Here is a 16,995-nt window from a genome sequence, read left to right on the forward strand (position 1 = left end):
ATACATATCGATATACCACAAAAGTGATATCACCGTTATTGAACCTTTTCTTATCGCGATAAATACCGATATCGAATTATTGTCCAGGCCTAGTTTAAGTACAGAGTTATACAGGAGTTTCAGTAAAGTTTCTCCAGCACTAAGGCTGGATGCAGCAGTATTAGCATTAGCCGCTAACCACAGCGCTAAGCGTTAGCTTTTTTGCTGTTCAGAGGTGAGTATATTAGACAGTCTGAGTGTTTACCATGTTAAAACAAACTAAGTTGGATGAACAACTAGCTAATAGCAGTACAGTGTTTTCCCACAAAATCTTCCTCTGACAACTTTTATAGAGATGAGGATTTCATTTTCCAGCAGGATTTGGCACACTGCCCACACTGACAAAAGTACCAATTGGTCTTATATAATATTCTAATTTTCTGAGACACTGATTTTTGGGTTTTCATTGGCTTTAAGCCCAAATCATAAACAATAAAATTAATAAACACTTAAAATAGATAACTCTGATTGTAATACATCTATATAATATATAAGTTTTACATTTTGAACTGAATTACTGAAATAAAGTAACTTTTTTGATGATATATATTTTTTTCCCAGATGCACTAGTATATACACGCTTGTAGTGTTTTGTCCTTTACTCTATCAAATTTAATTTTATTCCACTCTATCCATGGTTTTCCCACTAGTGAGGACTAGTAGATGACCCTCTCTCTCTCTGTTATTTTTTCATATCAGACTTCGCTCATGTTCCCCCGTCACGTGAGCTTCCCCGCGGAGGAGGAGGAGATCGTGAGGATAAACCCGCGTGAGCGAGCCTGGCTGGCGGGATACGAGGACTACCGCCACGCCCCCACCTCCACGCGAGACAAGCTCCTGCTGCGCCCGGACCCCACGGACGCTTACGTTACCTTCGCCAAGAGCGACGGGCACGAGTACACGTACCCGTACCCGCTGCCCCACAGAGACCCCCACGACCCGGCGCACAACGGCAAGACCGGCATCGGCGGGGGCGTGGTCACCGCCCAGCCCACGGCCAAGCGGGAGGACGGCGGGCAGCGGCTGCACTGCGTCTACTGCAGAGACGTTTTCAGCCCGACGCAGAACCGGCGCGGGCAGTGCCAGGAGGCGCCGGACCCGGTGGACACGTGCATACGGCGCGTGAGCTTCATGTGGTGCGCGGACAGCCTGCTGTACCACTGCATGTCTGACCCGGAGGGCGATTACTCGGACCCGTGCTCGTGCGACCCCAGCGAGGAACACTTCTGCCTGCGCTGGACGGCTCTGCTGGGGCTGTCGCTGATCGCGCCCTGCATGTGCTGCTACACCCCGCTGCGGGCGTGCCACCGCTGCGCCATAGCGTGCCACTGCTGCGGGGGGCGGCACAAAGCCACGGGCTGAGGCTGAGCCACGCCCACTCTTTACTACACTTACTATTAACACACACCAGCAACACGGCCAGGAGCGGAGAAACGAGATACGGAAACGAGGGTCTGAGAGATATAAATGAACCTGGTGTCTGTTTTATCTGGGGAGGCCATATGCCCACCAATGCTCATTGCTATCTTAAACCCGGCCAACAGTCCATTTTTACATTTACTGGAAAAAAAATAAGAGACCACTTAAAAATGATGAGTTTCTTTGATTTAACCAAATTGAAAACCTCTGGAACATATTTAAGAGGAAGATCAAAAAGATGGATGATCAAAAGCCATCAAACCAAAAAAACAAGCTGAACTGCTTGAATTTTTGCACCAGGAGTGAGTAGCATAAATTTATTCAAAAGCAGTGTGCAAGACTGGTGGAGGAGAACATGCCAAGATGCATGAAAAAACTGTGATTAAAAAACAGGATTATTCCACCAAATATTGATTTCTAAACTCCTAAAATGTTTAAATTTATGAATATGAACTTAATCTCTTTACATTAGTTGATGTCTGAAAGATCTGCATCTTTTTTTATTTCTTAGTTATTTTATCCATTTCTCATTTTCTGCAAATGAATGCTTTAAATGACAATATTTTCATTAGGAAGATGGAACAATGTTTATTTTACTCAAACATAAACCTATAAATAGCAAAATCAGAGAAACTGATTCAGAAACTGAAGTGGTCTCTTAATTTTTTTCCAGAGCTGTATCTATGTCAGACGTTCTTTGCTATCTTGGCAATGCAGTGCACAAACACAACTTTCAGTGAATGTGCAGGTCAGTTTCCCCCCGCAAAACACTTGAATGAACAATAAATGTTCAGGTGTCCCAAAACTTCTGTCAGTACAGTGTAGCCATCAAGTGGTGGCAAATGCATACAAAATAAATGTAAATGTATGTAAATATCAGTACACAACTGCTTTCTTTAACTACAAACTAGAATTGGATAGAATTAAGTAACATTTTTGTAACACATTTTTAAATTAAATCTATTATATTCTTTTCAATGTTTTCAATCAATCAATCAATCAATTAAATCAATCAACCAATCAGATTCCAGTACACGCCTCCCCAGGTGAAACTGTCCCAGCTCCAGTCGTGCTAAAGCTAAAGCTAATTGCTGGGTAGAGCTTTGTGAGTTTGTGAGGAACTGTGTGTTTCTCTCCTGGCCTGTTTTTATTAATTTGTTTCATTTTTATTTTATTTTATTTTATTTTATTTAGTGTCCCTCAGCTTCTATGACCACACGATAAATTCGTTTATATATTCATTTATATATTATAATAAAGTATATATATAAATATATAAATATAAATCCAGGTACTTTTATGTTTTTACGATATTATTCTGCACCGTACGCTCTGGTTCGTTTCCCTCTATCTGGTTTGTTTTTTCGACGTTTTGAGTGTTTGAGTTTTGTTTTTGTTTACTTGTTTTCTCGTTGTTTATTCATTGTTTTACTGTTTTACGGCCCTGGCTTGCCAAAACTGACTCTGAGGTGGGCGGAGCTCTCCTGTCTGAGGCACTTAACCTACGTGTAGACCCCGCCCCTCCCCCTATCCAATCGGAACTGACAAATCTATATGTGAGTGTGTGTGTGCGTGTGTGTGGTGGGGGTCATTATCAAAATACTGTGCCTTTTGACCCGCAAAAAAAAAAAATGATAGAAAATTATTATTTTGCCTATTTATCACATTTATAAGCATTCAGATTACACAGAAATATAAATATTTTCTAGTTTATTCAATATATGGCCCTTGTTTCTGAGTGTATCCCTTGAAACAGTGAAGTGCTTTCCTAAAGAATTGTGAAAATCCTTAAAGCTCCTGATACAGATATAGCTATAGATACAGTAGTGGAGCGCTAAAGTTCAGCAACCTAACTGCTGCTGGATTACTAGTTAACTTTAGGGCTTTATTATTGCATGTCATTAGAAAGGGAAAGGTGGTCCAGCAACTAATTATCATTGTTCATTCCCTAATTTCTCTGAAATGGGGAGCTGAAAATAGCTTTTATTAGAGATTATTATATTTTTCATTCCACCTTAGAGCGGTTAAAATGGACTATATATATTTTCTGATCGTTTGAGGCTAAATGCAAAAATAGTAAATTGGATGTAAAAACTCATTTTTTAATATTTTTTTAAATGTAGTTTAGTGTACAAGAAATAACTTTTCATCTATTTTTCCCATTTTAGTTTTTGGATCTATGCCCCTCATAATCTGAATTTCAGGAAAAAGAAAAAAATATATACCTTTTTTATCTGATTTTTCCATTTTTGCATTTGGCAAATCTGAATTTCAGGAAAAATGAAAAAAAAAAAAAAAATCAGATATTTTTTCTGATTTTTCCATTTTTGCAATTTGCAAGATGGATTATACCATCAGATTTGTGTTATAAGATACAAAAATGGACAAATCTGAAAAATCGAGATAATTTTTTTTCTTGAATATTTTATAATTAATAATTTGTATGAAAACCCATTTTTTCTCACTATACTGAATAGAAAAAAATAAAGATTAAATTTTATACCCAATTTTATATATTTGAATTTAGCTTGATACATTTAGAAAATTAAACTGCTAAACGTCACACTGACCGTTCTTTATCTGTTTGAAAGACATTCTAATTCCCAAAATTTCTACAATTATTTTAATAATTACTGTGATCTCTTAATTGCCACGACAGAATGGACAGTTTAAGCTACTGTAAATATGGAGACAATATGAGAAATATTTAAAAGTGAAATTGATATATGGTTATTTTCAAAATTTGCAGCAGCATGTGTCTTTAGTCTCTTAAAAATTAAAAATAAAACAAAGTTATAAAGGCTGTGATGTCACTGACGATATCAATGGTTACTTTCTACGTAAAAAGGGGTGGAGTTATCTTAAAGTGACAGGATGGATGCAGAATTCACTTTAAAATCGATTGATATGTTTACAAGAATAAATTAATGTATAGGGAATTAAATGAAAAGCTTATATTGTTTAAAACCTAAAAAATGCGTTATTTAACCTCTTAAGTTACTGTAAATATAAAAATACCTAAAAACAAACCCCTTTATTTCAAAGAAACTGTATAAAACGTACAAAAGCACCACAATAAGGTGAAGGATGGCATTCCTCCATATGTGTGATAATGAAATAAAGTAATCATTCAGAGAAAAGCTTGAGAATCAAGCACTATAACAGTTTTTATATAAAATTAAAACCGATTTTAACAACGCTGCGGACCCAAAAGGCACGTTATATTGATGTTGACCCATTTCTAACAATGCTAAAGATGAAAGAATGGGGAGTTGAAGCCTGAATGAAGCTGAATTGTGAAGCGAGTGTGTGTGTACAGTGTGTATTTGGTTAACAGCCTATTACATTGCAGTCAAACTGTGTTGTAAATGTATAAATGTGTGTGTGTTGGTTTGGGAGTGTGTGTGTGTGTGTATAAGAGTGTATGCAGCCGTATTTACACTGTGTACGTTCGGAACTGAGAAACCAGCCTCAAGTTAAAGGGATACTCCAGTGTTTTTTGACCTATTTTCTATCTGGAACAAACTAAACACAGTATTTAGCGTTAGCCTTCAGCTAAATACCACAGACAATCAATCGATAATCAATAAATCTAGAAAACCTTCATTTAAGACTCCTAAAACTGCAAAAGCAGCAAAATTGCAATAATTTCTACAGGATTCACCTTAAAAACAATATTTCCCCTCAGCAAATTTGCACTGAGTTCAGCTAATGTACTTTGTAGTTAGTTAGCTAGCTAGCTAGCATGCTAATCACTGCGTGCTAAGTTAGCACTTTAGCTAACCCACAGCTGTTATAGATCATTTTATTATACTTAAATTCAGTGTGTGGTGAGTTTATAATTACATTAAATATGTTAATTTAATTTTATTATGTTTAGCCAGCCTGCTAATTGCTAGTTAATTGCTAGCTAATAGCTGGCTAGATCACCAGTTTAAGCTACGCTAACTATTATTAATGTTGTGTTTTTTCCCCTATTTGTTGCCTCAAGTTAGCTATAATAGTTATCATGCTAGTTATCACCGAATTTAACCACTATTTGGAGACTAGTTTCTGGTTTTAGCCTCTACTAAAATTAAAACTAAGTTTGGCAATTAAATGAACATAATTACCGCATTTATTGTGCAGTATTTGCAGTAAATTAACCAGAATGGGTTTCAGAAACAAAACTTAGCATCCTAGCAAGTGAAATTGCTGAAAAAGGTGACTTTCTGTAGAAAAATAAAAGTGTGGCCACAACTTATTAAAGCATGGTAATGTGGAAACAGCCTGGGAGTGACTTATCAAGAGATCCTAATTTGTGGCCACGACTTATAAAGGTGAGGGAATTAAATTCTAATGCCTGGCCACACTTAATTATGGCATAGCAAAAATAAGGATTTCACTTTCATTTTCTTATTAAAGTGAGGTATTGAATTCCTAATGCGTGGCCACACCATAATTCTTTGTCATCTTATCATTCTGTGGCCAGGCATTAGGATCTCATTACCACGCTTAATAACACATGGCCAAGATTTATTGTGGGGTGAAAACAGGATCTCAGTGCGTGGCCACATCTTATTATGCTGTAATATGGGAATGGCATGGGAGTGTTTTATCAAAAGATCCTAATTTGTGGCCATGACTTATTAAGGTGAGTGAATAAAACCCTAATGCTTGGCCACTCCATCTCATTCCCTCACCTTGTCATGTCATGGCCACAAATTAGGACCTCTTGATAAGTCACTTCCAGGCCATTCCCACATTACTATGCCTTAATAAGTCTATATGTTATTAGGCATATGGGAACGAGATCCTAGATTGTGGCCACAACTTATTAAAGCGAGGGAATGACATCCTAATGCTTGGCCACGGCATAATAAGAAATTTACACTAGCTTTAAAAGGATTTCACTTGCTAAAATATATATATAAAATATATATTTTTAATATATATATAAAATATGTATTTTTTAGAGATGAGGCCGAAAAGCGTTGGAGTGTCACTTTAATGGAATCTTTAATCTACAGGATGAAAAACAAGGTGTCGTTTTGTTATTTTGCCTTCGTGTCTAAAAGCACAGCGCTGATTTCGGGCGTGTTCCAACACTTCGGCTGACCTCCTGAGACGCGTCCGAATCTTGCAGCCTGAATAAAAACTCCCAGCCAATGGGTGGACTGCGACAGTGTTGTCAGGACGATGACTGTGGGTTCTGTACATTATTAATGTCTCTCTCTCTCTCTCTACGTCTGTTTCTTGCCAGCTTCTGCAATAAGTGTGTCCGTCGTGTCTCAATAATGAGAGAGCAAAGAAATGCAGTTATATTTTTCTAATAATATGGACCCCACTGTTCAAATATGTTGAAATATTAAAGAAAAAGTGCCTGAACTGTCTGCTCCCATTACACTGATTTCACACACTCACAAGAAAACACCTCACAACTTATACATTACTTCTGTGTTTAACATTCCTGTATCCAGAGTTTCGCATGTTTACCGGGAATACATTATATGTACATCTAAGTGGTGAAAACCACATGCTAAGTGGTGAGCACCAGACACTAGTGCTGCTGAGATGAGCACTACATATTAAGCACCAGATATACTTGGTGAGCACTACATACTAAGCACCAGATATACTTGGTGAGCACTACATACTAAGCACCAGATATACTTGGTGAGCACTACATACTAAGCACCAGATATACTTGGTGAGCACTACATACTAAGCACCAGATATACTTGGTGAGCACTACATACTAAGCACCAGATATACTTGGTGAGCACTACATACTAAGCACCAGATATACTTGGTGAGCACTACATACTAAGCACCAGATATACTTGGTGAGCACTACATACTAAGCACCAGATATACTTGGTGAGCACTACATACTAAGCACCAGATATACTTGGTGAGCACTACATACTAAGCACCAGATATACTTGGTGAGCACTACATACTAAGCACCAGATATACTTGGTGAGCACTACATACTAAGCACCAGATATACTTGGTGAGCACTACATACTAAGCACCACATATACTTGGTGAGCACTACATACTAAGCACCACATATACTTGGTGAGCACTACATACTAATCACCACATATACTTGGTGAGCACTACATACTAAGCACCAGATATACTTGGTGAGCACTACATACTAAGCACCAGATATACTTGGTGAGCACTACATACTAAGCACCACATATACTTGGTGAGCACTACATACTAAGCACCACATATACTTGGTGAGCACTACATACTAAGCACCAGATATACTTGGTGAGCACTACATACTAAGCACCACATATACTTGGTGGGCATCCCATTCTAAGCACTAGATATACGTGGTGAGAACTACAAACTATGCACCAAATATAATTGGTGGGTACGACATGCTAAGCACCAGATATAAGTTATGGGCACCACATACTCAGCACCAGATAAAAGTCGTGAGCAATATATATGTAATGTTGAGCACTACATACTAAACACCAGATATAAGAGGTGGGCACTACATAGTAAGCACCAGATATAAGTGGTGAGCAATACATATTAAATAGTAAGCACTACACACTAAACACCAGATATAAGAGGTGGGCACTACATAGTAAGCACCAGATATAAGTGGTGAGCAATACATATTAAATAGTAAGCACTACACACTAAGCACCAGATATAAGAGGTGGGCACTACATACTAAGCACCAGATATAAGTGATGGGCACCACATATTGAGCTCTAGATATAAGTGGTGAGCAATACATATTAAATTATGAGCACTACATACTGAACAACAGATATATGAGGTGGGCACTACATACTAAGCACCAGATATAAGTGGTGAACAATACATATTAAATAGTAAGCACTACACACTAAGCACCAGATGTAAGAGGTGGGCACTACATACTAAAGACCAGATGATGGGCACCACATATTAAGCACTAGATATAAGTGGTGAGCAATACATATTAAATGATGAGCACTACATACTAAACAACAGATATAAGTGGAGGGCACTACATACTAAGCACCAGATATAAGTGCTGAGCAATACATATTAACTGGTGAGCACTACATACTAAGCACCAGATATAAGTGGTGGGTACCACATACTAAGCACCAGATATAAGAGGTGGGCACCCCATACTAAGCACCAGATATAAGTGCTGAGCAATACATATTAACTGGTGAGCACTACATACTAGGCACCAGATACAAGTGGTGGGCACCAGATACTTAGAACCAGATATTAGAGGTTGGCACCACATACTAAGTGGTGGTGACCAGATACTATGTTCTAATCATCTGCAGCTGATTTTTAGTGCCTCATTCTAATTGTAGTTTGTAGTTCTAATTTAATTTATATTACAATGTATAAATTAATTTAAACAAAGACATTATTTATAATTAAATCTGAAGATTCAAAAAGATGAAGTTTTATGGGCGGTCCTAATATTTTCACATGACTAACAAAAAATATCAAATAAGACAAAAATGATACATAATGAAACGTCATGTGTTTATCTGTATCTCACTGAAGTTTACACTGTTGCTATTGAGGCAGCAGTGTGTGTGTGTGTGTGTGTGTGTGTGTATGTGTGTGTGTGTAACAAATCGATGACTTTTCTGCCTGGCTGATCTCTCTTCCTGTTGAAATGTGCAAAGCCATATATGGGTCGCATGTGACGAGGCCTGAGGGTGTGTGTGTGTATGTGTGTGCGTGTGTGTATGTGTGTGCGTGTGTGTGTGTGGTTTGCTACACGTGCTAGCATAGTAGCATGTCCCATATTAATATACTGTGGCTTGTAGTGACCCCATCAGCTCTCTCACAAATAACGTGCACAAATCATTACTTCCTTCCCCGTCCTTTATTCTCAAACAGAGAGGGGTTTCCAATAAAGTGGCCACTGAGTGTAATTAACTAACTGCACCCCAGAAAAAGAGGGGTTTCCAATAAAGTGGCCACTGAGTGTTAAACTATACACCAGCAAAGTGGAGCTCCAAGAGAGGCGTTTCCAATAAAGTGGCCAGTGCATGTAATGTACTCCAGTAAGGTAGATCTAGTAGAGAAAGTTTTCCAATAAAGTGGCCACTGAGTGTTAAACTATACACCAGCAAAATGGAGCTCCAAGAGAGGGGTTTCCAATAAAGTGGTCAGATAAAGTGATACTAACTGTACACCAGCATAAGAGGAGTTTCCAATAAAGTGGCCAGTGCATGTAATGTACTCGATCCCATATAGGCAGAACTACAAGAGGGGGGTTTCCAATAAAGTGGCCAGAGAAAGTGCTACTAACTTACTGTACACCAGCAAAAGAGGGGTTTCCAATAAAGTGGCCACTGAGTGTAATTAACTAACTGTATACCAGCAAGAGAGGCCAATGCATGGAATGTACTCTTACCCCGGCAAGGTAGAGCTACGAATGAGGGGTTTTCAATAAAGTGGCCAGTGCACATAATATACTATAACATAGCAAGGTGGAGATCAAAGAGAGGGGTTTCCAATAAAGTGGCCATTGAAAGTGATACTAACTGTACACCAGCATAAAAGGAGTTTCCAATAAAGTGGCCAGTGCATGTAATGTACTCGATCCCATATAGGCAGAACTACAAGAGGGGGGTTTCCAATAAAGTGGCCAGAGAAAGTGCTACTAACTTACTGTACACCAGCAAAAGAGGGATTTCCAATAAAGTGGCCACTGAAAATGATACTAACTGTACACCAGCAAGAGAGGAGTTTCCAATAAAGTGGCCATTGAGTGTTACTATCTAACTGTACACCAGCAAAGTGGAGCTACAAGAGAGAGGTTTCCAATAAAGTGGCCAGTGCATATAATCTACTCTATGCAGCTTTAAGACAGTGGTTTCTAATAAAACGACCAGTGAGTGTTACTAACTTACTGTACACCAGCAAAAGAGGGGTTTCCAATAAAGTGGCCACTAACGACTGTGCCAATGGCCTCACAAAAGGACAGGTCTGGTGATGCAGCTGGAGCCTCAGTGTGCTCAGTGTTTCTCAATACAGGGGAAATGTCTCCAAGTGAAGTGCCCTATCCTTCTCTCTGAGCCGCCCCCCCGGGGGAGCGACAGCACAGCCGGCTCTGTCCCGTGCTGTGCCGGCCGCCGGACAAACGAGTGTGTCGCCACACTTCCTCTAAAACCAGAACACACACGGACACACACACACAGACACACACCCCTCACGGACACACACCAGGAAGTTTTGATGCGTGACATGCAACAATCAGGGTGGAAGGAGTCAGCATGCGATAGGGTGTGTGTGTGTGTGTGTGTGTGTGTGTGTGTGCGCGTGCGAAAGGGCCGGGTCGAGAAAGACTGAGTGTGTGTGTGTGTGTGTGTATGTGTGTGATAGTGTCAAGGTCAGGTTAGGAATAAGAACAAAGCACGGACAGTGAGCGGAAACACGGACGCAGACTGAAAGAAGACAGAAAGAGGCTCCAGCATCCCTCAGGACACTGTTCCCACACTACCTAGTTTTGGGTTTTGAAGTGTGTGTGTTTTTTCCCCTGTAAAAACTGCCCCTTTAATGTTTGTGGAGTGTTATCTTTAATTAATCTGGCAACCCAAGGTCAGATCTGACCACAAAACATAGCAAAACATGGTTTTTCGTCCCATTTTTTAAAAAGGAAACAAACTGAACAGACTGACTTTTAGAAAGGATAGAAGTATAAGATGTAGAGGAGTGCCATTATTAGAGCTATAGGGAAAAAAGCATACAGAATATTATACCACGCTTAGAGTTCCAACCCTGCAATCTGATTGGCTGAGAGGGCGTTCTACGAGTACCGTTACCAGCCGGTAATGCACTGTAACCGAAGCTCTCCATGTATTACTCTGCCACACACAGGTAAACTAGCAATGATGCAGCGCTATAATGATTTTTTAACTGTTTGTGATGCACTAGTACATTCTACATTCATTTTTAAGTATTTCTATAGATTCATTCATCAAGAAAATTTGGCACAGTGTAAGACAGAGCTTGTCTGTTCAAATTACATAGTAATCAAAAAATCGACAAAATTGGAGATACTTGTTTTTCATTGGAAAGTGACGATATGAACCTATTGGCACTCTGAATAATCCTAACTGAGGAACTGTAAAATAACTGTGTTCTCTGTAAATGTGGAGCTTCATTCAACACATTTGGGATGAGGTGAGGGATTTCCTCTACAGCAGGGGTGTCCAAACTACGGCCCGCCGGCCATTTGCGGCCCGTTTCCTTTTTTGGAGCGGCCCGCGAGGTATTTTAGAAATAGAATGAAAGTTGGCCCGCTGTTAAGCAGGTTTTTATAATGTGAGATTCAAAGTTTGAACGCTAGGTGTCAGAAACGGGCCAAAGAGTCTAAAAGCGGAGAGGGTGCGCATTTCTAGCTCAGAAAAACAGGCCAAAGAGTCTAAAAGCAGAGAGAGTGCGCATTTCTAGCGCAGAAAAACGGGTCAAAGAGTCTAAACGTGGAGATGGTGCGCATTTCTAGCACAGAAAAACGGGCCAAAGAGTCTAAAAGCAGAGAGGGTGCGCATTTCTAGCGCAGAAAAACGGGGCAAAGAGTCTAAAAGCGGAGAGGGTGCGCATTTCTAGCTCAGAAAAACAGACCAAAGAGTCTAATAGCAGAGAGAGTGCGCAGTTTCTAGCGCAGAAAAACGGGCCAAATAGTCTAAAAGTTGCCGTAATTAAGGAGTTTAATATTAAGAGACATCATGAAATTGAACATCAATTTGAAAAATCTTAGTTTACACAACACTGTCAAAGATAAAGACAGTAAGTCAAGTAAAATGGTGTGTAAATGAAAGTTATCAGGAAAATGTATTATTTAAAGTGGTATATTTCATTATTTGTTTTATTACAGAATCTTTGGCCCGTGACTTCAAATTTATTTCTCCTTCTGGCCCCCCAACAAAAAAAGCATTCATTAAAAAGGCTGATCATAAACTCTTGGACTGATACTGTGTGTGTACTGCAGGCCTATAGTGTGCTGTGTGACATGATGCTGTCTGGCCTTAATTTAAACAGGCCCCACTGAGTCTGCCTGCCTCCACTTGTTTACATGGAGGAAATCTGAAACAAATGTGCATGTACACACACACACACACACACACACACACACAGAGAGAGAGAGAGAGCGAGAGAGCAGGCCCTGCATCTAAATCAGAACAGTTTCTGAAGTTTTACAGAGAGTAAGAGAATCAGTGGTGCCTTAAACTTTAGTAAATTACTTATACATAATGCAATACACTGGTAAATTAATTTTATATTAAATCTTATAAAATGGGGCACCGAGTGTTCCACTAGGATTAGAGATTGCTGGTTTGAATCCCGGTCATGCAGCTTGCCATCAGCTGCCGGAGCCCTGAGAGAGCACAATTGGCCTTGCTCTCCCTGGGTGGGTACAGTAGATGGTGCTCTTTCTCCTCATCACTCCTAGGGTGATGTGGATCAGCACAAGGCTGCGTCTGTGAGCTGATGTATCAGAACCGAGTCGCTGCGCTTTCCTCGCAGTGCTGTGATGCTACAGCATCAGCAGCAGCTCAAAAAGAGGCGGAGTCTGACTTCACATGTGTCTCCTTGTGTTGTGGCATCACTAGTGATGGGGATATACAGCTGAGTAGCAGCTTAATGGGTGGGACAATTGGCCTAGCTAAATTGAGGGAAAAGTGGGAGAAAATTAGAAAAAATAAATATACACAGCTGTGGAAAAAATAAGAGTTTTTTTTTTATTTAATAAATTGAAAACCTCTGGAATATAATCAAGAGGAAGATGGATGATCACAAGCCATCAAACCAAACTGAACTGGGTAGCATAAAGTTATCCAAAAGCAGTGTGTAAGACTGGTGGAGGAGAACATGCCAAATGCATGAAAACGGTGTTTATTGATTTCTGAACTCTTTATTTTTAAAACTTGTTTTATTAACTTTGCATTATTTGAGGTCTGAAAGTTCTGCATCTTTTTGTTATCAGACATTTCTCATTTTCTGCAAATAAATGCTCTAAATGTCAATATTTTTATTTGGAATTTGGGAGAAATGTTGTCTGTAGTTTATAGAATAAAACAACAATGTTCATTTTATTCAAACATAAACCTATAAATGGCAAAATCAGAGAAACTGATTCAGAAACTGAAGTGCTCTCTTATTTTTTTCCTGAGCTGTATATATAAATGTTATAAAATGTTAGTGAAAAAAAGGTATGAAAGTTACATGTAATAAGAAATATGGTTATTATTGTTAATCTCCAAAAAGCTGTGGAAGTGGAACAGAATAAACAGGATTTGGAAAATTTCATTGGAGCTGGAAAAGAATGGAACTGTTAAAATATGGTTTCTGCTCTGAACAGAACAGCTGATATTCTGTATCTGATCCCAGATCGGAGTATTTTGGGGGCATTACATTTCAATGGAATTCTAATAAAGGGATGAGATGAAACAGCGGGTCAGATTTACGACGTGTCCGTGATGATCTGCGACGTGGGATTAATGAAAACGTTAAGGAGGAACGTTCTGGATCGCTTTGCAGCAGCAGAACTGAACTTTCCCTTTGGATGTACGAGTTCGGAAACTGATTCCAAAACCCGTAAACAAGCAGCACTTCCTGTTCAACCAGCGGACACAAGTACGAGAACGAGGGAGCGATGGAGAAGAAAAAAGAGAGAAAAGAGACTGAGGTATGATGGACGTATGAAAGTGTTTCCACAGAGTGAAGCTCTGAGTGACTGAACCTGTACATCTGTGTGTACGTCCTGTTTTCCTATACATTCCATCCATTCCTAGAACTTCAGAGATCTCTGCATCCACACAGCTCTCAGAGAGGGGGAGGGGAGCACGAGAGCGAGCGTGTGAGAGAGACAGAGAGAGCAAGTGAGAAAGAGCGAGAGAAAGAGAGAGAGAGCGAGCGAGCGAGCAAGAGATAGATACAGAGAGCAAGCAAGAGAGATACAGAGATAGATATAGTGAGAGAGCGAGCGAGAGATATAGAGAGAGAGTGAGATAAATATATATATATATATATATAGTGAGAGAGAAAGAGAGAGTGCAAGAAAGAGAGAGATATAGAGAGAGCGAGAGAGAGCGAGCAAGAGAGAGAGGTAGAGAGATAGATATATAGAGATAGAGAGAGATAGATAGAGAGCAAGCAAGAGAGAGAGAAATAGATAGATAGATAGATAGATAGATAGATAGAGAGCGAGCAAGAGAGAGAGAGAGAAAGAGAGATAGAGAGAGAGAGAGCAAGAGAGAGAGAGATAGATAGAGATAGATATATAGAGAGGGAGAGAGAGATAGAGAGATAGATAGAGAGCGAGCACTTCATGCTTCCCTCTGCTACTGACAACTTTTATGGAGATGCAGATTTCATTTTCCAGCAGGACTTGTAACACTGCCCACACTGCTAAAAGTACCAATTGGTCTTAGAGGGTTCATGCATTTTTATTCCATACATTTCCATGATTTTTAATGCCTTCATTGCACGTTTTCATGACAATGTGATTTTTTAAATATCAGTGCAGACATGGACAAAAAAAATCATCTAAAGCTATAATTAAAATTGATAATTAAGGCCTAAAATAAAAATAAATTATACAATTAATGACACAATTCATTTTAATAATAAAATGTGTGTCAGATCCTGAAAGCTCCATCGTGTAGAGCTAAATTACTGAATTAACTCTGAGCTGACATATTTAATAGCTCAAAATAAGCTAAAGATTTTCTCAGTGGATAAACGGAAACAAAGATTTGTAGAGCACATTTCCATGACTTTTCCTAAACTTTCCGGGTTTTTTTTTTGTTTTTTTTTTCCAAAACTTACCCATGCCTGGAAATGGCTATTTTTTAAATTCAATGACTTTTCCAGGTTTTTCATGATCATCTTATATAATACTCTAATTTTCTGAGACACTAATTTTTGGGTTTTCATTGGCTGTAAGCCATAATCATCAACAATAAAGGAAATAAACGCTTAAAATAGATCACTCTGTGTTTAATACATCTATATAATATGAGTTTTACATTTTGAACTGAATTACTGAAATAAAGTAACTCTTCAATGACATTCTAATTTTTTGGGATGCACTAGTACATACTGCCCTTTGTCGGTATGTCTGCTGGGATGTGAAAATGTTAAGTGTTTGATAAATGTTTAAAATTGCAGCTTTGTTATTGCTTTTTTCTTAAAAAAAAAAAAAAAAAGTAGGCTATGTAATTTATTCACGTACCACACCTAAAGTTATATATTGTTCAGATTCTGACCAAATTTTTAGACACATGAATTAAGACACATGAAACACACTCAAACAACTGGTTTCATTATGATTCTATATGTTTAAAATAGAGAGAAAAAGAGATAAAAAAGGACAATCAGATAATTATAAATCATTTTTTCTTTATTTAAATCAGCTGTTTGGCAGTTTGCTACAAACAAAACAAAACAAACAAACAAACAAAAAACAGAGAGAATATGATCCGACTGCAATAACCACACTTGGCACCGCTTGTGAATAAAACGTCCTGTATTAGATTTACTCGTTTAAAGTGTGAAGAGCTGAGAGACGCAACGTAACCGGCCAGAAAACCGTTAACGTCCAGCTACAGCACAGCTTCCATCATCAAAACACTTCTTTATTTCGTTACTTATCATAATACTTATTTAACCAGAAATACCATTTATAGATCATTATGAATCGTCATTTTCAATCACCGTCAAACACAGTCAAGGCTAGTCCAACCAAACAGCTCCAATGTGGTCGCTAATCACAATGACACTAGTAGCACTGCTAGTTAGCAAGAGTCTAATGTATGAAATATAATGTAGATAGCCAGCAAACCATCATGCTAACCAGCACCATTAGCTTTCATACACTGCTAGATGTGCTAATAAGGCAAATGTTCAATGCTAAAGTCATGCTAATAAATAATATCAGCTTTTAATTTCAGGTGAGTGATCAGCAGGCAGCTAGCCAACAGCCGACAAACTGCAGGTTTAAGTTCATTTTTACTCATATTTTAAGCATTTAACATAACCTTCATAAACTGATAGTTTACCAATTGAAAAGTACAAGCTTTACAGGACTAGAATAGTAAGATTAGCTGAGCTAACTTCGCTTTAGCCTTTCTAAGTTCACTAAAAGAGAGGATACCCTTTTAAAATGCAAATTTCACTCAAATATGATTCAAATAGCACTGCTAACTGCTAACAAGCAACATTCATTTTCATGTATAGCTAAATATGGTAATAAGCCGTATGTATGAGAGCTAGTGTAGCTAAAAAGCGCTCATGTATTGCTAGATGTGCTAATGAGGTAAATGCATGAAAGATAATGTGGTGTTAGCCAGCAAAATATCATGTTAGCAAGCAAAACACCATGCTAACTAGCAGCCAATATTAGCTTTCATGCCTTGCTAGATGTGCTGTTAAGGGAAATGCATGAAAGATAATGTATTTAGCCAGCAAAACATCATGCTAGCCAGCAAAACATAATGCTAACTAGCAACCGATACTAGCTTTCATGCACAGCTAGATGTCCTTATTAAGCAA

At 38.7% G+C, this 16,995-nt stretch overlaps 1 protein-coding gene across 1 annotated transcript in view; it reads left to right on the forward strand.

Moving 5' to 3' along the window:
* Nucleotides 1–6,825, forward strand: part of spred2a (sprouty related EVH1 domain containing 2a) — a 41,148-nt gene extending 34,323 nt beyond the window's left edge. The window contains exon 6 of the mRNA XM_022674566.2: nucleotides 739–6,825. Within this exon, the coding sequence (XP_022530287.2) occupies nucleotides 739–1,401 (663 nt within the window). The 3' untranslated portion in view covers nucleotides 1,402–6,825. The remainder of the gene's footprint in view (nucleotides 1–738) is intronic.
* The last annotated feature ends 10,170 nt before the right edge of the window (nucleotides 6,826–16,995 follow it).

The sequence above is a fragment of the Astyanax mexicanus genome, chromosome 21, assembly GCF_023375975.1.
Source record: "Astyanax mexicanus isolate ESR-SI-001 chromosome 21, AstMex3_surface, whole genome shotgun sequence".
NCBI lineage: Eukaryota > Metazoa > Chordata > Actinopteri > Characiformes > Acestrorhamphidae > Astyanax > Astyanax mexicanus.